The sequence below is a fragment of the Paralichthys olivaceus genome, chromosome 11 (genome assembly GCF_024713975.1).
Source record: "Paralichthys olivaceus isolate ysfri-2021 chromosome 11, ASM2471397v2, whole genome shotgun sequence".
In the NCBI taxonomy this organism is placed as follows: domain Eukaryota; kingdom Metazoa; phylum Chordata; class Actinopteri; order Pleuronectiformes; family Paralichthyidae; genus Paralichthys; species Paralichthys olivaceus.
Genome location: NC_091103.1, coordinates 13,397,207 through 13,416,623, shown reverse-complemented (window position 1 = coordinate 13,416,623; position 19,417 = coordinate 13,397,207). Strand labels below are relative to the sequence as shown.

Genomic DNA, 19,417 nt, shown 5'->3' with positions numbered 1-19,417 from the left:
TTTAAAAACATGACTGTTACTTGCTCCCTGAAGGCCCTACACACACACAGACAAAGCTGAGTAACTTTCAAAGGCTGCTCTTTGCCTGTTTATACTGTGCACCCATTGTTTTGCTTGAATATATAACTATTCAGTTTTTTTTTTGTTTTTGTTTAAATATGCAGGATCAATAGTTTTTTTATTTGCTAAAATCATTCAATTATTTTCCCCAAACTCTGCTCAATTGTCCCCCATTTGAAAACCCAATTTTGTATGTTTTCATATGTTACAAATTGATTATTTTGATAAGATATAATAAAATAAGATATTTCTTTACCAGTCCCACAATGTTTTGAAAATTGCAGTTACAGCAGCAAAGACAAAAAAAACGTTGAATTAATAATCAATAAACGTGCAATACTTATAAATGCATGGACATACAAAAGATATGAACACATAAATGGAGTAGAAATGATATTTGCAGTGTAAACAGAATATGTACAGTGTGAAAAGATGTGCAGTGACACTGATCAATACAAGTTAACCTGTTCTGGAAAGAATTCCAAAAAGTTCGAGTACTACAAGTAAAAAAAAATACGTTGTTTAGATACTGAAATTAAAAAAAGTACAAATATTTACATCGAAGTAAAATTTTTGATACGAGAAGTCACGTGAGTAGAATGTGGAGGATTGAGGCAGCGTGAGTCCAGAAGGGGGCAGCACTGAGACATCAACTAGCCTGAACACCGAAAGAAGAAGCAGCAGAAGAAGAAGAAGAAGACAACGTTGACTTCCGTGTTAAATGTTATAGACGTCTGTGTGCTTCGTGTCGGTGGTGTCTGTGATTTGAGCCTCTTACACAGTCCTGATGGATCCCGCCGCAGCGCAGACTGGCTTCAGACAGCGTAAGTTACGTACGTGAGTCCATGGATCGAGTCCGATTTCACCGTGTGCGCACTTTGAGCCTGCTGCTGTTTCACGTGTTCAGCGGATAAAGCAGCTGGAACATGATGTTAGCTCGCTGCTTTTAGCCACAGATGTTAAAAACAAATCCAAAGAACACAAGCTTCATTCAAGTCCGCCTGCTGAAGGAAGATATTAGCAAATAAAAACTCAAGTGACAGCGTTAGCTTCCATTGAGATCATGAATCAGCTTTGAGCTAAAGCACCAATGCTAACTAACGAGCTAACGCATATAACGTTACACGGGCTGGGAGGATAACGGCAGCTTCTTGTACTTTGAACGACGTGTCTCCTGTCTGCAGGTTCTTGTTGTTTCAGAAATGTAAAATCCATTGAAGGCGATCTGTGGTGTAAAGTTAAGCTAGTTGTTTACTCGTGTTAGCTCCTGTTTACAAGCCTCCGTCATTATTTAGTTTGTTTTTTAATTAAATCCATAAGAACTGAGTTTTTATTTCAGTACTGAGGTTAAACTCAGTAGTACATTTGATTGACGTCACCTCTGCGTCCAGATGATCATCTATCATAAGTAGGCATCTAACAAGTGTGTAAACAATCAGAGGATTAAATGTGGTTTAACATATTACTTCTCCACAGCCACACACTCCTACTTATAATATTAATAATAGTGTGATTAGTGATTATGCAGCACTTTTCAAACCACTGTTACAAAGGGCTTCACACAACAGCAAATCAAGATAAGGGCAGTAATGAAATAAAATCAAGGAAGTCTTTTTGGTAGAAGTACTTAACCGGAGTGACTCTCTGGGGGAAGGACGTTCTAAAGTGCTTCAACAAGTACACATACAATAATTAAAATAAATAAACAAAGCATAGAATTAGGGAATGCTTTTCGTTAGTCATGCGTTTTATGAATGGACTTGAAAAATGGCACTGACTCTGCCTGCCAAATTACTTGTGTTGTTTTCATGCTTTCATAATAGAGTGGGATTGTGCAGGGAAATTATTTCCAAACTAAAAGTGTCTGTGGCTCTTGAGGATGATGTAATCTGCTCTTGTGATAAGTGTGTGATGAAGTGATTTACTCCTTCAGGGAACAGAGTTTAAGAGCGCACAGAAATGTTACTTTAGGCTTCGAAGACGTTACATCAAATACTTTAAGCTATATAAGCTTTATAATAGCAATGTGGGGACATAGGGAGTGTTTTATAAAACAGAAAAAAAAGATATGAGAAAAATTTCAACAACCTAAAATGGAGAGGGATGCTTGTATCTGCCTGCTTCATCATCCCTGCTCACTCTCTGCAGCCCAAACATTTCAAACGATTCAAGAGATAAAGATCTGCTCCTTTGTTTGACATTTCTCTTTCCTTTCTCTCATGATATCCAGAGCCTAATATGCGTCTGAGGAACATGGATGGGTCAGATGGTAGAGAGCTGTTTGAGGATACAAGTGGAGCTGGACTTGGACCACAGAGCGGCTACAGGTGAGAGCCCTGCCGGATGTGAAATCACTGAAGCTGCTTTTAGACATGCACTGAACTCCAGATAATCTTCTGACATTCTCCTGCCTTACCTTGTCATCTGATACATTTGTCAATCAAACAAATTGTGTCCAGCTCAAGACACTTTAAAGTCTTTTAAAAGAAATTGCAAACAATCTAATTTTTCTTCTGTTTCTCCCGCTGCAATATACATTACATTTACCTAAAAAGTTCCGATAAAATGTCACCATGTTTTTTCAGCTCAAGCTTTTTCTTTACACGTTGGCAGGAATCAGCAGGCCGGGCCACAGGCAGCAGGATTCCCAGGCCAGTCCCTTCTGTCAGACCCCATGTCTAACCTGGCCATGGCGTACGGCAGCTCGTTGGCATCTCAAGGGAGGGAAATGGTGGATAAGAATGTAAGACTGGCCTGCAATGTTATTTTGCTTAAAAAAATATTTTAACAAAAGCGTTCTGAATTGTAGCACATTCACATATGGATGAATAACTGTGTGCTTGTTTGTTTCAGCTGGACAGGTTCATCCCAATTTCTAAGCTGAAATACTACTTTGCTGTGGACACTGTGTATGTAGGGAAGAAGCTGGGCCTTCTAGTTTTCCCTTACATGCACGAGGTAAGTCTGCTTACATGTGCTCAATGTGTGTGAAAGACTATTTTAACGGGGGAAAATGTAGAAACCTGAGAAAAGCCGCAAGTGACTGATCGCTCTCCCAGGAATGACAGAAGTGTAAGAGAGGTTGTTTTTTTAGCCTAGAGATATACCCATCTGTCTATGTCCTAACATTTACTCACAAACCAGAGATATTTAGTGGAACTTTGAGATTCTTTAAATGAGGGGACTCGGGGGAGCAGACATCAAGAAGGAGTTTATCTTTCTTCTAAAAACGCATCTCTATTAAAAAGCTTTTATTGTATGACGTCTTTACTCTGATTGTTTGTGAATTGTATATTGTTTGGCGTAAAGCACTTTGTTACTTGTATTGAAAAGTGCTATACAAGTTATTAAGTTAATACTTTGAAAGTGAAGCTGCAGGTAAAATATTCAGGCCTTTAACTTGGAAATACTACATGCTTTCACCCTTGAGACTGAAGTGTGTGATCACGTGTTGTAGAACTGGGAGGTGAGCTACCAGCAGGACACTCCAGTGGCTCCACGCTTTGACGTGAACGCTCCTGATCTTTACATTCCTGCCATGGGCTTCATCACATACGTCCTGGTGGCCGGACTGGCCCTCGGCACACAGAACAAGTAGGCACACATCACATCCACGTCTTTTTTACCAAGAAAAGACATGATGCTTTATGATTATTTGATTCTTGATCTCTGCTCTGATATGTTGCTAATTTATGCACACCTCAGGTTTTCCCCGGAGCTGCTGGGAGTTCAGGCCAGCTCAGCGTTTGTGTGGTTGATCATGGAGGTGCTGGCAGTCTTGCTGTCCCTCTACCTTGTGACCATAAACACAGACCTCACAACCATAGACCTGCTGGCTTTCTCTGGCTACAAATATGTTGGGTATGGATCATCTCTCTGCGTTGGTGTTTAACTTTACATCAGACTCTCTCTGTTTGTATTATTTGCATTATTATGATTTGATTTGTTAATTTGTATTTCATTTTGCTCAGTTGCTTCTAATTGTCTCTTAAATGATGCTAAGCAATAATTTTTATAATTTTCTCAGTTAAAAAAAACTAAAGCTGTCTTTTTTAAATTTCTCTTTAGGATGATCGTAGGTGTAGTAGCAGGCCTGTTGTTTGGGAAGCCAGCATATTATCTCTCTCTACTGTGGTGCTGTGCTGCCATCTTTGTCTTTATGGTGAGTATAAGAGCTTTCATTGTTGATCTTAACTCACAGAATTCCTGTTTCCTGAGGATGCTTGGTCAGCCACATTTAGAAACACATGGTTACAATTCAGACTGATCATGATGGTTGACGCTTGCTCATTTGCTTGCTGGAATACATAATTTTTGTTTCCTTATTGACACATCGACACCTTCTCTCCACAGATCCGCACTCTGCGTCTGAAGCTGCTATCCGAGGCGGCGGCAGAGGGAAGGCTGGTGAGAGGAGCCCGGAATCAGCTGAGGATGTACCTCACCATGTCTATAGCGGCTGCGCAGCCCATCTTCATGTACTGGCTCACCTACCACCTCATCAGATAAAAGCTGGAACGCACACTTGTGCAGGAGATGAACTTGGCTAACCGAGTGCCACCTCACCCTCAAAGAATATAAAAAACACTCAAGAAGAAGAAGCTGGACTTGGATGAAACACACAACAGTTGTGTGGATATCCCTTCACTTCACACAAAGACTCACTCGATGTGAGCACGGAGCAGAACACGTGCTACAAGACGATTCGTAGACGATGTGAGGCTCTAATGCCTTTTCTCTCACAGCACAGCTTCATGTCTTTAGCTTTGCATCGTTATCTTGTCTTTTTTGATGTAACGTCTTCGAAGCCTTTTGTAGCAAGAGCAAGTGGCTTTAAGTTGCTTTTCTATACCTTGTAATTATTTGTAAATGTTTTTTAGGAATATTTAAGTGCATATGTTTGTGTATAGCAAAAGTATTACTGCTGATGTTGCTCTGGTCTGAAATCTCATCAGCAACGTTTCTGAGCCGACAGAAAGAAAAGCACACAAACCTCACACGCACACACACACACACACCGTCCATTTAAATGTAAACGAAGAGCTCAACTCCAGGTTTAAATGTGATCGAGTGGCTCCGCCTCCATGTTGGTGGCTTTGGAAACAAGGATTATCTCAGTGTCACCTCCTGTTTTATATGTTTCTCTGTTTTTTTTGTATGTGCTTTGATACATGTGAAAGCTTTGCTCCCTGAACTCTTGGATAGAAATATCAAGAGCCACAGTGACATTAATGTGTAGACGTCACAATGAGAATTTTTCATATCCTTTCTAAAAAGCAGAGTAAATAACTTCCCATTGGAAGTCAGATGGAATAAAGACAGGGAAGAGATGATCTGTGAAAAGTTGTTTTACTCTGCTTGAGATACTTGAAATATTTTAATGTCAGAAATGCACTTAGTGCTTTTAATGTGCTGGTGTCACTATGAAATGTGCTGTCCCTGCTTTAATTTATGTAGCAAGTGTTAAATCAAACCAGGTAGGATTTACATTCACTTCAGTTCTTTCAGGAAATATGGAAACGATGGGTAAATGCTTAAATGCTTCTCCATTAACTGAGGTGCCAATAAAAAAAAATTTAAAATGTGTTGTGAAGTGCTCATTGTAGTTGCAGCATCTCCTCAGGCTAATTTTGTACATGCAGAAAGTTATTTAAATGCATTTGTTATGTCTCATTGCTGAGGACTACCAGTGTCCCGAGGCATTATGTTTTCAGGTTGTCCCAGTCTGGTGAATACAATTTTTTAAAAGCTCCTTAGCGATTTTCTATGTATTTTGTACAAATGTTAACTTGGATTCAAAGATGAAGTGATAAGTTTGGTGTTCAAGGGTCAAAGGCTTTTGGTCTTGTGCAGCAGCTTGAGAGAATTTCTTCAAATTTAGTAAGAAGGTTCGGTTGGACTCAAGAATGAACTGATTATAAATGTGGTGCTGAAAGGTCAAGCTCAGTTACCTCCTGTTCTTGTAAACATGATACATCGTTAACGTCAGCAGATCATTTTATTAGGTCCGTTTGACTTGGTCTGACTGTGGCAGCTGAAGGCGCGAAGTAAACAATCGTCAGACGAGAACAACGACCGATCTCACAACATTTGCTTTTTTAATTGCAGATTAAAAATATGTTTAGGAAAACCCTGTGTATACCCCAAATAATAAAATGAACAAAGAAGTTGACTTAGAACTTTCTTTCAGGTTCAAATTAAAACTAGTTTAGTTTCCATGTGACGTCAGAATGAGATGAAAATCCTCTTTGGAGAGAAATAGTGAGAACTTTTTTCTTCTTTATAAATTAAAACATAAGAAATACAAGATAAGACACATTTTCACAGCTACTGTTGTAGCAATAGATTGTGTTTTGATGTGTGGGCCTGTGTATCATGCTCTAAAATAATATTTAAACATGAATCTAAAACGACAGTGAAGAACATTTATTGTTTGTTTATTAGGTAACAAATGACAAAAAAACATTTCCCGATGATATACCTGTCAGACACTTTCTTTCTTGTGTCTTAGTTTCCCGCTCTGCTTTTCTTATTTTTGTCCCTCTCTTTCCCTTTATTTCTCTTTCTCTCATCTTTGCTCCGTATTTCTTTCTCTCTGTCTTTATTTCTTTCCCTCCCTAAGTTTATATATAGTTATAGTGCAAGTGTCATCAACCATCACCAAGAGAACTAGGAAAAAGAAAATAATGCAGACGGGGTTTTAATAACTACTGATAATGATGCTACTAAATAACTCCACATTAACTCCTTTCTTAAAAATAATGTTCACCCCAAGTTTCAACACAGTTTAAGACACTAAAATAACACAGTGCAGTGACTAACTGAATGTAAGACACGTAGTTACTTCAGTGTATGGTTTTCTCCTTCTTACAGAAACCTCCTTTGTTATTAATGGCCTGAAGAAGCCTGGTCTTCATGGTCCTCTCCACCGGGTACCTCTGGTAGTTGGGCAGTAACAACAGATAGTAACAGGTGAGGGATTCTGGCAGATGGAGTTCGGTGCTGTTGGCCAAGACGGTGACTCTCATTATGATGCTCTTCATACCCTGGAAGGGTACGCGGTCACAGCCTGTGAGGAACACTGGCCACAGAGACATTAACGAGATGCTGGTTAAATCAATGAATCAATCAACCAACGGGAACAGCAAAAACATAATCATGATACTTACGAAGGAATTTTTTCTTCTCCTCCAGTGTCAGTTTCTCAAACACCTCCCAGAAGGTGATGATGGTTGGATGTCCGGCATGATACTCTCCTTCATAAACTGTGTTCTGTTTGTAAAAACAACAATCAAAACATATACACACATACACAACAAGGGTTCTTGATTTAAAGGTTAGAAACATGCACTTCATAACATAGTCGTCGTTATTTTTCTGTTATTGTGAGGTAATCTGTGTGAGATTTTAAAATCGCAGTGAGAAAATCCTGAACCAACTATCGCGATCAGACAGATCAGCAGCTGACTTACAAGTCTCGGATGAGTTTTCTAAAGTAGCACAATGTAAGTTTTACTAAACGACACTGCCCTCTGCAGCCTCACATGGTGATTCATTCTGTTAGACTCTGTAAAATAGATCCTATGTATTCTCAAGACTTCTCAAGACTAAATGTCGTCAAATGGTTTTCAACAGACCTGCTTGAACACCTGCCAGTCGTAGTCTTCTTGGCCCATCATCACCGCCTGTAGCTCCTCCGGCTGGAAGAAGTCCACCACATCCCTGTCACACACTTTGAAAAACCCTCTCTTGAACTCTTCAAACACGCCCTCCACCGACTTGTTGAAGGCGTAGTTGAGGAAGGCATCAATGAACTCTTTCCTTTGAATAGAGAGAAATGAGAAAGTACGACTTCAGCCAGCTGTCTACGTGGGGCTGTCACTTTTTTTTTAAATTGAATATTGTGCGTGGGAGTTTCATATTCGAAATTGTACTGCCCACTGAATTCTTAACTGAGCCTTTTTTTCTCATTTTACAACAAATTCATGTGATCATTTTATCACAATACAGTCCTGTTATATACTTACTTTTATCAGAAAGTAATTCCAAAAGACAGTAAATCTTTACATGAAATATCCCACTCATAGTGTAGTTTATAATACCCTGTGGGTTTTTTTAAGGCAACAGACTTTCCCATTGCCAGCAGAGGAGTTTACCTTTCTGTTTTATTTTTAACCAGTGCGTCATGTCATGAGTGAACGCCACAAGATGCTCTAGGTGAGAGATCTCTCACCTTATTGTGTTGCATCTTGCATGATATGAAAAAGAAATTGCTGTAGCACATTTTTCCCAGTACACCAATGTTCATGGCTACAAATCCCCAGAAGTTCAAAATGCCACGCCAAAAAATGTGCAGCGTCAGTGTCTACACTTCCAAAACATTAAAGAAATTAGTGTGTTCACTAATTGTGTGTCATGTTTCCATCAGCTGATAAAAATCTTTTTGTCCAATTGTATTTATGACCATTACAGACAAAAGCCAGATGTTTGAGGGGGGGTTTTGACCAGTGGAAATGTGGCTTAACTGGTCTGAAAGCATGCACCCATTTCATTTGTTTAACCTCTAGATGGCAGCAAAATCAAGTTATTTTGTGAATGGATATTGTTGCTTGTCAACATCAGCTTTGCTTTAAATACTTAACAGTTGTGAAGCCGACCCAATTGTGAGTGTTGTGTAGCTGGTTCTGTATTAGCACACCTGTTTGAGCTTGTGACAGGTTTTCCAGCTTCTCTCGGATCAAGCTCAACTTGCTCACCCTCCCAGGCCACCTGTATAAAAAGAAATCATATTTACACTGGAATATTGCAGAAATAGGTTTAGGCAGCAGAGTATCAGTGTGATTAACCAAACCTACATTGAAGGTAATGTCCATTTCTTTGACTTTATCTGGAGTGTAGTCCATCATGCAACGCCAAGACCTGCAGACAATGAAATATGATCATGAGTAAAATCAAGATTGTACAGTCACACAGAATGTCATGGTGTTTAAAGTATTATTTTAAGTCTACTTGGGGTTCCAGTTTAACAACAGCTCTGGTTCCAGAAGTGAATTTCCCATTTCTGTTTGAAGCCAGGCCGAACAGCTACGAGATGAATCATGAACATAAAACATTTGATTTGGAGCAAAACAATATTGGAAAACAGAAAAAAGAGGCAATGTACATAATTATTTTAAGAGTGGAGGAATTACAGATTACAGATCCCAAAAAACATTGCACATTATCCCTTTTCAAAGACTTCCAGCACCTCTTGAATTTAACCGTTATTTATATCGTGATCCATTTCCATTGCATAAGTGAGCTCCACCAATCAGGGACGTAGCTACTACACCTGAGGATTCTGGGTAGTGCAGTATTTTTCCTTGACATTGCAAATAAAACAAGTTTTTCTTAAAATGCAGTTTATATATAACATAATTTACAATACAATCTCATAGGTTGTGGTGAGTCTACCTTGGATAGTTAAAATATTATGACTGACAATCAACATCTTTATTCAAAACAATGTTGCTGTTAAGCTCAATAAGATTTGTGCATTTTAAAAACTGTCTTACTTTGCCATGACAGGGTCGAACTCCTCCATATCATCCAATGAGGGTTTGACCCTGAGCAGCTTCTTGAAGAGAACCAGTGGGAAGGGCAGGTGGACAATGTTGTGGTTGTAAAGAGCCATGCCACACAAAACCCCGAACCGGAAGTAACTCTTCACCTCCACCTTGGGCTGTTTGGTTCGTGAATCAAAAAAGAAAACAATGACATGCTTTGGTAAGATTTGATAACCGTTTACAGAAGACAAATCATACAAATACCAGCTGAACTGTCTTTGGCCTACACGATTTTTCACTTAAATGAAATGCTCTTACTCTGGGAGGGAACCACATCAGAGTCTTGCTGTCATTGTACATGAACATCTCAGACTCAGGAGCGATGAGCTCATCAAACACGTGGAGGAAGAAGTCCCTCTTGTTGACCATCTTCACCTTTCTCTCATCCACAAACTGCACCTAGGGAGGAGAGCGTTTTTAAATGACCCACAGAACACATACCCAATCAGCTCTAAGGACAAATATCCACGCATGGCTTATAGCTCATGGTATTGTGAAGGGACTTAATCAAATAGACACTTCCAAATTTATGACAATTAAATCTAGCCATTCACCTTCAAACAATCCTCTAGTTATTACACCAAATTCTAAAACTTTTGTGAGTCCCACAGGTTTGTAAACTTTAGAGAGAATATAAAGAGGGTCCACACTTCACTTCCTCCCACTATCCAGAAATGAAGCCAAAATATCTGCACAGTAGTGATTGAAGCCGCTGTAGCCAGGTCCCACCGGGACACGCACTTACCAATCGTGAGCAGGTCTCAGCTGTTAATAATGACATCCCACCTCGTTTTTACATAATCAAATAACTTAATAACTTAAATAAATAACTTACTTGATCAGTGTGATGAGAACTACCTAAACTTACAGAAATCATCTTTGAGAAAAAAATGTAAGTGCACTTTTTAGTTTGGTCCATGTCCCATCCACTAACACGGAGAAGGCAGGGCTTATGACCTGTGCTGCAGCCAGCCACCAGGTGATTTAGATGCTTTCGCTTCACTTTTAGGGAGCAGCCATGTCATCCATCAATAGATACAGTCTGTTGTGAACGTGCAAGGTTAAATTGCTGGAGCAGCCCTTTAACTACCCTGGAGTGATCTAGCGTCACTGGGAAAACTACCGGATTTATTTTCAGAGGACCAAAGCTTTTTGATCGTGTGTTTACCAAAAGCTCTCTTTTGAAGACGCAGTGGTCGGCCGCATCCAGATGTCTGAAGGTGTCTTCGACGAGGTGAGTTCGTCTCAGTGTCAGCTGGAAGGGTGGGGCCGGGGCAAAGTTTGGGGGATTTACCAAAGCATCTCCACTCACCTCCAAAGTCCAGTCAATTAAATGGTACGCTTTCTGTAAGCACAAAATCCTCCTTTATGAAGAAATCTCCACACAGATTTAAAGCAGTTTTATTAGAATTACACAGTATCTTTAACGATACAGTTGTATTACGCAGTGCTGTTGATATTGATCTTCAGTAAAATAATCTAGACTCTATTGTACCTTCATTACATGTGCATGGATGTTGAAGATCCCTGCCTTGCATTCCAGAGTCAACAAGAACGGGAAGCGGCAGAAAATGGCAGGTGGGTCATCTTCAACCTTTGAGAAAGTAATCAATCACTTATTAAGACATTATTTTAGCAGTTAGCACTACAACAGAAATCTAAAACTCTTGAGGGCACTGCAACATCACATTTACTGGACTGTATAATTTTACCTCCACCCTAGAAAATGTAAACCACAGAGTAAAGTCTTCGAGTGGCTGCACGTTGTCCCTGATTTCCTCCACATAAAATGTGCTCAGTGGGACTTTGTAGGAATTTCCAGCTCTGTTGGCCTGTAAACAAATTTTGTAATTAATTATAGAAGAAAGCATTGCAAGAATCAGATTTGTACCCGGTCAGGTGTCTTTGTCAAATTTTTTTGACAATTTTTTTTTCAAATGGTGTGTGTGGCACAGATAGAGAGAGAGAGAAAGAGAGGGAATATATGATATAAGTGGTTTCCACTGTATTAAAACGTTTTTCTTACTAATTAATTACAACTTCACTCTTATAAAATTACAGCATTATTCTCAAAATCTCAGAAGGTTATTTTCTTTAATATGAACACTCCATCCTTCCAGATCCTGAAGCAACTGGTGATAATGAAATTATCCTAAAAATATGACACTGACCTTGTAAAGTAGTTTGAGAACTTCCAGCAGGTATTTGATTCCCGGGTTGTGAGTTGTCAACAGGCGGTTTTTCAACATGAAGGCAAGGGCGTTTTTGAAGACCAGGATGTGTTTCATCAGGACAGAGGGTGTCACCGAAGACCACCAGCCTCCTGCCAAACAAAATAACACAGTAAATTCACACTGTACGATTTCCTCAAGAGAGCATTGTTGAACATTGAAATTCCAAACTAACTTATATTCTGGCAAACAAACAATGTATCTGTAGTTGTTTACTTAGAGCTGCCAGAGGCTTCTCTTTCAGTTTTCCAATGATGATGGCGAGATGCAGCGATCCCCTCATGACCATTGAGTCCTCTTGGAGAAGAGGGCACGTCAGCAGAATCAGCAGGATCTCTGGAGATTTAAGGGTCATCATCGATTCACCAAGCAAGTCCAAGAGGAGATCAAGTTTCATCTGTGAGAAACAAAAAAAGATAATACAGTGATGTTCACACACTGCATTTGTTTGTATTTGAACAACTCAGTCACAAGTACCAAATGCCTGTGGCCAAAGAGTCTTATGAGTAATGACTGCACATAACAGTGGAGGTTTATTTCTAAAGTCTAAGGCAGAAAACATAAACTGTGGTTGTTTGTCTCCACCAGTCAGTGCAGTTTATAAACTTTTTCTTCCAGACTCATGAGTTCACCGTGACCTTTGGCAACTGAATTCTAATCAGTTCATCTCTGAGTCACATCTGGTCAAAAAGTGATGACATTTTTTAAGGCAGACTTGAGATACCATGTTCAACTCTAAAAACACATTGGTTGATCTTTGACTCCCCAAATCTAATCAGGTAATCCACAAGTCTAAATCAGCATTTGGGCCAAATTTGAAAGGATTGTCTATCTTAAGATAAAACGTTCACAATGGAAAAACGTTTTGTGAGGTCACGGTGATCTTGAATGTTTGTGCCAGATGTAATTAAATTCCCTAGGTGTTCTTGTTATATCCCATTCCCAAGAACATGAGGTCACAGCCACATTGAACCCTGACCACCAAAATCTAATCAGTGCATCTTTGAGTCCAAGTGAACAAATGTGAAGGAATTCCCCAAAGGCATTCTTGAGATGTGTTCACCAGACCACATGCAGATGGATGGACAACCCAGTGTCTCAGGTCTGCTGCAAGCACAGATGCATGAAAATGATCTGAACCTGTGAAAATCATTCAAAGGAATTTCTTAACTGCTTGTTTGATCCATGGTATTTTCAGCAGCTGGTCAAAAACTCGGCTCGCAGCTTCCAGGTCCACAGTTAAAGCACCAGCCTCTAATGAAGGCCCACTGTTAACACAAGCAAATAATTAAAACAAAGAAATAAAAAATACCAAAAACCTTCCTATTGAGCCACTTCCTCCTATTGAGCCACTTCCTCCTATTGAGCCGCTTCCTCTAATTTAGCTGCCCCATGGTGGGCCGTGGCTGAGGGGGTATAGTGGTAGTCTTCCCACCAGACGATTGGCAGCTCAAATCCAAGCCCATGCAGAAGTGTCCTTTGTAAAGATGTTGAACCCCTAATGGTCCCTCATAGTTGTTGAATGCACAAAGTGTAAGTTGATTAAAAAAAAAAACATCAGCTGAATGACATGTAATGTGCTGCTTCCTCTAATTGAACCACTTCCTCCTATCAAGCAATTAAGGCTTGAACCAGCTCATCACAGCCATTTTATTGTTTTTATTCTTTGTTATAGAAACTTTGGATTAATATCTGGCCCAAGAATTCCCTTCTTATCTTGTCTTATCTGAAAAAAATAACAGAAGTCAGCCAATAAAAGAAAACTTACTTGGCTTTTGTGAAACTTGCAACAAGACTTGTACTTGTCAAAAATATTGACGATATTTCTCTGTTGCACAAAGAGAGAAAAGTATTGGATCAGTCCCAAAACATCAGTTTCTGAATATAAGGCTAATCTTGTATTTTTTGAAAATATTAGTGGGTTTTTTTTAAACTACCTCTTTGCCTCTTCATTGCCATCTGTCATTGACAGCCATGTTTGCAGCTTCATCTCATCGAGTCTTCCAGTTATCTCCCCCTTAATCTTTAAAAAAAGTGGATATACATTTTAAGACCGCCAGTTTAATAAACATGATCAAATAATTTAAACCTGAAATCAAACATAAAAACATTTGATGCACAGGAACATGAGATCAGTATTAATGTAGAATTTTCATTTATATTAGTATTATTTCTATGAAATTCAGATTACCTGTGCAGGTGAAGAGTAAGTAAAGTTCGTGTTCCACCCAGCTGATATTTTCAAGTCTGCTTAAAGAAATACATGATTATGATTTACGGAGTGACGCCTGTGAGCTAGTTCAGGCAGCCAACTCAAGCTGTGACATACATCATGTGACATACCTCACTCTCTACACTCATCAATAATACAAACCCACCCTATTAGGCACTCTATTTAGGCAGAGAAAATGTCCCATCACTCCCTTTGCTTGCCCCGCTGCTGCATCAGTATTGTTTGCTTCAGCCCCTCCACCACCCCAGCATCCACCTGTAGGCTCCGCTGGGGGGTTACAAGTATTTGCTCATCACTCCCTTCATAACTGTGTAATCCTAAACACAAACCTGTTTTACTGCTGCAATAAATATTTGAAAGCGAGTTGTCTGACTGAAATTTATTTATGTCACATATTTCTTCTAAATTTGCAAAAATTTCCCAAATTTATACAATAATTGAACTACAAAGCCATGTTACTACTACAGAGGAAATGAGGCGCAGGAGATATGATCAAAGACACATACTCCACACGGCCCTTATACATACCTGTGGGTATGGCTGCTGCACTGTCAGCGGTCCATGGAAGTTGAACCAGAGTGGGACTCAGATTGTTCTCTGCTTGCCCAGTCCCAGTTTGACCTTTGACCCCATTGCCAAAAGCCCACAGCTGACCAGACAAGCCCAACACCAGAGTGTGACTCCTGGGAAAGAAACCAGATGTATCATAAGTATTCTATAGAGGAATGGTAGATGACTAGTTATATATACTGACTATAATCATACTCATCATCATAATCATAATCATACATAATAATTGCATTACCCTAAAAATATGTGAAATGTGAAAATGCAGTTTCATTGTGCCAATAAGAACGCGACTCATTTTTACCGGCCACATTGGATCTGTGAAGCAGGTCCATTCAGACCGTCGACCAGTCTGGGTCCCACTTCATTGGCGGAGGAGCTGTGACCCAGCTGACCGTGGCGTCCCTCTCCAAAAGTGTAAACTCTACCATCCTAGGAATCACAGCATTGCATTGTTAAAAGAAGAGATGCCCAGTCATTGGGTTGGTCAATCAAGACAAGACATCGAGATGAGAAGCACACTGAAAAGATCAGTGAAGTTTCTACCTTTGTTAACACAGCGGAGTGAGCTTCTCCACAGCTCATGAAGGAGACACCCAGAGGTCTGAGCGCAGGCACCATACAGATGTTAAACCTGCCTGTTAGTCATTGAAAGAAATGGGCATTAAAAGGACAACATTTTTAGTTTAGATTGACTTATTGATTGATTTATAACTGCCTTAAGATAAAAAACATAATTAGGAGGTTACGCTTGCTATTGTGTTACCATTAAAAGGAAAGAATATTTTAAATAATCCAGAATGTCATTTTCTAGAAAAGATCTAGTGTAAGATTTTTTTTTTATTCTCTCATGAGGTCACAGTGACTTTAATTTAATCAGTTGATCTTTGAGTCCAGAGCAGAGGCATAAAACTCATCTACATTGTCTGCAGGTGGTAAGTGTATGTATTGACGTGTGAAATTCTCCAATATTATGGACAATCTGCAGTTAGGGTAAATGATTTGTACCTTTCTCATCCACCCTGTTGAGCCCCAGCTGGCCAGATTTATTGGCCCCACAGCAGTACACCAGGCCTGAGAGTGTGAGGAACAGGGTGTGGCTCTCTCCGGCTGCTATCTGGGTCACAGGTACGCCAGACAGAGCACACACCAGGACGGGCGTGTGCTGCGAGACCACCTCCTTCCCCAGACCTAGCTGACCATGTCTGTTCAAACCCCACGAGAAGACGTCTCCTCCTGGTAAGAGAGTGCAAAAAAAAAAAAACAGTCTGTAAATTTGCTCTGCAGTGTATTTATTTTTATATTCATTTATATTCATTTATTCCTTGCCATAAGTGAGTCAACCTCAAACAGTTCTACAATATACTGTCACTTTTTATTGATTGTGTGCCAAGCTTTTTTCAAACAGTCTATGGTGCAGAGTGATGTTAGAAAACTTTGTGTTCATACTACCTGGTTTATCTGCAATGAAGATTGTTTTCAAAAAACGAGTTTGCTTTGTTACTGTGTGTGTGTGTTGCAGTTATATATATTTATATATATATATATATATATATATATATATATATATATATATATATATATATATATAAATTTGAATGGTTTACTGAACTGCTGTTATTTTTTTCACGCGCTGCATGTCAGTTCTTTCAGAGGTCTGTTAAGCAACCAATAAAAAAATCTTCAGACCAGGGTTTCCAACTTTTAAAAATAAAAGCTCTGTAATTTAGCTCAATATAAACTATTGCAGCAAAAAACTGAAGTTGTGCTTTTACTTTATAGACAAAAGAGGAAGTGAAGGCCTTGCCAAGACTGAGATCGGCACTCGCAACTCCCTTGAATGTCTGTGTCAGTCCGATATCGTTCAATAAATGAATAAATAGTACTATAGTTTGAACACACAAAAAGGTAATTAGTGTGTTCAGTCTCTTACCTTTAGTCAACGCCATAGAGTGGAAGTTTCCACAGGCAACCTGAATCACTTGTATCCGCAGAGGTATGGGCACCAGACTGAAATAATATGAGACAGTTGAAAATGGAAAACAGCTTTGCTTTCATCACCCACCATCATGGCTTCAATGGTAGTATGCATAATAATTCACATATCACAGGGACTAAATTGCCTTGGTCTGATGTGGGTTGGCTGTGGATTCAACAACATCCCCAGTTGTCCATTCTCTGCAGCCCCCCAGGAGAAAACGTCTCCAGACGCACACAGAGCCAGACAGTGCTCCTGACCACATGCCATCATCACCACATTGCCAAGCCCCTCCAAACGACCTGACACAGGATGATAGACAAGAGAAAAAACACCCTAGAAAGTTAACTTGGGAAAAGAAAATAACTTTTTAACACAATCAATTCAGTCTGGTGTTATCAATGTAAAAACCTGCTGTTCAAAAATTGTGATAAGCTACAACAAAGAGACAACATTTACCGCAAAGACTTGATAGGAGTCCGACTGGCAAATACAAAACTTCAGCATGGTCTAACTAGAAATCACAAACATCGGTTGTTTGTCTCAAACAACAGGACAGTTTCTGTCAACACACATTTTTTTCCAGACTCGTGAAGTCACCATGACCTTTGACCACCCAAATCGAATCTGTTAATCTGAGTCTAAATTAATATTTGTGTGGAATCTCTTTAGGTGTTCACAAGGAAAACATTGTTTTTAAGAGGTCACAATGACCTTGACCTCAAAATTCTTATCATTTTTGATACCAGATATTATTTTCTACAGGTGTCTCTGATATGTCATGTTCACAGTCACCTTGAGCTTTGACCAAAATCTAATCAGTTCATTCTTGAATCCAACTAAATGTTGATATCAAATAGAGCTGGGATGTGTGGAAAGGAAGGTAGTTTACTCTATTTTGGAGAGATTTTATATTGGATTGTAAAAAGCAGATTAGCAGTTCAGACTGGGCTATATTTTTGTTGTGGAATAATTCCTTGCAGTGCATACTGAGTTTTTTTTCATATTTGTTTGTATTTAAGAGACGATGATTAAATAAATATAAATGACACAAGTTTTTTTAATTTTATTTTTGATAAATTCATCATTATAATAATCAGGTAGTAAAAAATAATTGTTCGATTAATTGAAAAAAGAATTGGTAGATTTATTGATAAAAAAGTTATCGATAGATGCAGCCCTATATAAAATTTGAAGAAATTCCCTCAAGGCGCTCTTGAGATGTCATGTTGACAGAAATGGGACAGACAAACCTACAGATAGAAGGACAACCCAATAACATAATGCCTCCGGCCTCTGGCTATCACTGGCGCAGAGGCATGGAAAACCTTTTGCTACTAGCTGGTGATTTACAATAAATTGGATACAGAACAATTTTGAGGTAATTGTAGTATTTTCTCTTATAATACACATCCAATAAATTCGTTCCTTCAACATCACTGAATAAACCAGTGTCCACAATGCTCTGCAGTTTATCAGACTAAACTAGACAATATATTCAAAACGTGAATGCAACACAGCCGAAATCTCCCACAAGAACTTGAACGCAGCACAAAACAAGGTGCAGCTTCTGGTTAAGTTTCGTTTTCTGGACTGAAGCGATGGAAACGAAACAGAGATTGATCCTCTGATAAGAAGTAAACAAACATTACTGCAGATAACTAGATAATAATCCTGCAAATCCCATTTTAACAGTAATTAACAAAGAAGAGAAAATATTTATGGCTTAATGTATATCATTGTATTATGGATGGGTGGATGGATAAAAAGATAGATAGATAGATAGATTACTATGTTACAGCAGCAAAGTATCATGCCACACTAAGCCAGAAGTAAAAGTATTGACAAAATAAAGGATAACAAAATAAAAACTATATATATCATTATCAAATTATCATCATTATCATATATCATTTAAGGCATTCCTATTCTTATGAATTATCATTATTATTATTGTTATTTTACCTAGTGTCCTTCCATCTGTGGGTGTACTTCGTCCCAGTTGTCCCCTTGAGTTGTGTCCACATGAGAAAACGCCTCCATCCCCTGACAGGAATAAAGTGAACTGGTCCCCGCAGCAGATGGAGGTAATATCCCGGGGGACGGTCCAGGACACCGGGCTGAGGGCCGTCTGTGGCCCGTACTGTCCACTGGAGCTGTCACCCCAACAGTACAGCTGCACCATGTCTGCTGCTGAAGCTCTGAGCTGAAGCTCTGAGGTGAAGCTCTGAAGTGAAGCTCTGAGGTGAAGCTCTGAAGTGTTGACTCTGATGTGAAGCTCTGAAGTGTTGACTCCTCTTTATACACAGTCTGTTGTTGGCTCTGCCCTGAGTCAATATATCTCACGCTGCCTTCGCGTACCGTCGGAGTTACCACAATCAAACTAGCAAATATTCAGCTAAACCACCAATTCTGCCAGTGCAACATATTCTATCTCTCTTTGTTAAACTTTAAATGTCAAACATGATTTTTAAGTTGTCGCTGGTTAAATTTGACCAAAAGGCAAAACAATGTGGTAAGTGGCCTTATTAACGAGCATAGCAGGAAACAGTGAAGGCAGCATAAGGGCAGCCGAACTTTCAGTATTCAAAACTGTGAAGTGAGGATGAAGTGTTTTTTAAAAGTTTTCACTTTTATGATATTTTATAATATAATTAGGAAAGATAGATGGGATTGTGTGTTTTAAATGATAAATGGATTCAATGAAATAGTATCTACATAATATTTAAAACACAGAAAATGG

At 39.2% G+C, this 19,417-nt stretch overlaps 2 protein-coding genes across 4 annotated transcripts; one reads left to right on the top strand and one right to left on the bottom strand.

The window, feature by feature from the left end:
- Positions 1–723: 723 nt before the first annotated feature.
- yif1b (Yip1 interacting factor homolog B (S. cerevisiae)) lies at positions 724–5,645 on the top strand. Of its 2 annotated transcripts, none has more exons than XM_020088672.2 (8): positions 724–884; positions 2,291–2,387; positions 2,674–2,803; positions 2,914–3,018; positions 3,518–3,654; positions 3,766–3,921; positions 4,129–4,222; positions 4,414–5,645. In XM_020088672.2, the coding sequence occupies exons 1-8, from the start codon at positions 848–850 to the stop codon at positions 4,567–4,569; spliced, it is 912 nt and encodes a 303-aa protein (XP_019944231.1). In that variant the 5' UTR covers positions 724–847; the 3' UTR covers positions 4,570–5,645. The 2 variants fall into 2 exon arrangements, with proteins under 2 accessions (XP_019944231.1, XP_019944230.1); XM_020088671.2 differs by having other exon boundaries at positions 727–893.
- An 836-nt stretch (positions 5,646–6,481) lies between these two features.
- LOC109629997 (probable E3 ubiquitin-protein ligase HERC6) lies at positions 6,482–18,973 on the bottom strand. Of its 2 annotated transcripts, XM_069534947.1 has the most exons (24): positions 18,932–18,963; positions 18,640–18,892; positions 16,820–16,976; positions 16,630–16,706; positions 15,705–15,932; positions 15,243–15,334; positions 15,001–15,128; positions 14,658–14,812; positions 14,088–14,143; positions 13,834–13,919; positions 13,665–13,724; positions 13,068–13,164; positions 12,113–12,293; positions 11,837–11,988; positions 11,378–11,497; positions 11,161–11,259; positions 10,834–11,010; positions 9,924–10,064; positions 9,615–9,781; positions 8,916–8,979; positions 8,759–8,829; positions 7,698–7,881; positions 7,230–7,332; positions 6,482–7,141 (listed from the first exon to the last, which is right to left on the bottom strand). In XM_069534947.1, exons 2-24 carry the CDS (start codon positions 18,857–18,859, stop codon positions 6,906–6,908), a joined length of 3,051 nt encoding a protein of 1,016 aa, XP_069391048.1. In that variant the 5' UTR covers positions 18,860–18,892; positions 18,932–18,963; the 3' UTR covers positions 6,482–6,905. The 2 variants fall into 2 exon arrangements, with proteins under 2 accessions (XP_069391048.1, XP_019943548.2); XM_020087989.2 differs by having other exon boundaries at positions 18,640–18,973.
- Positions 18,974–19,417: the final 444 nt, after the last annotated feature.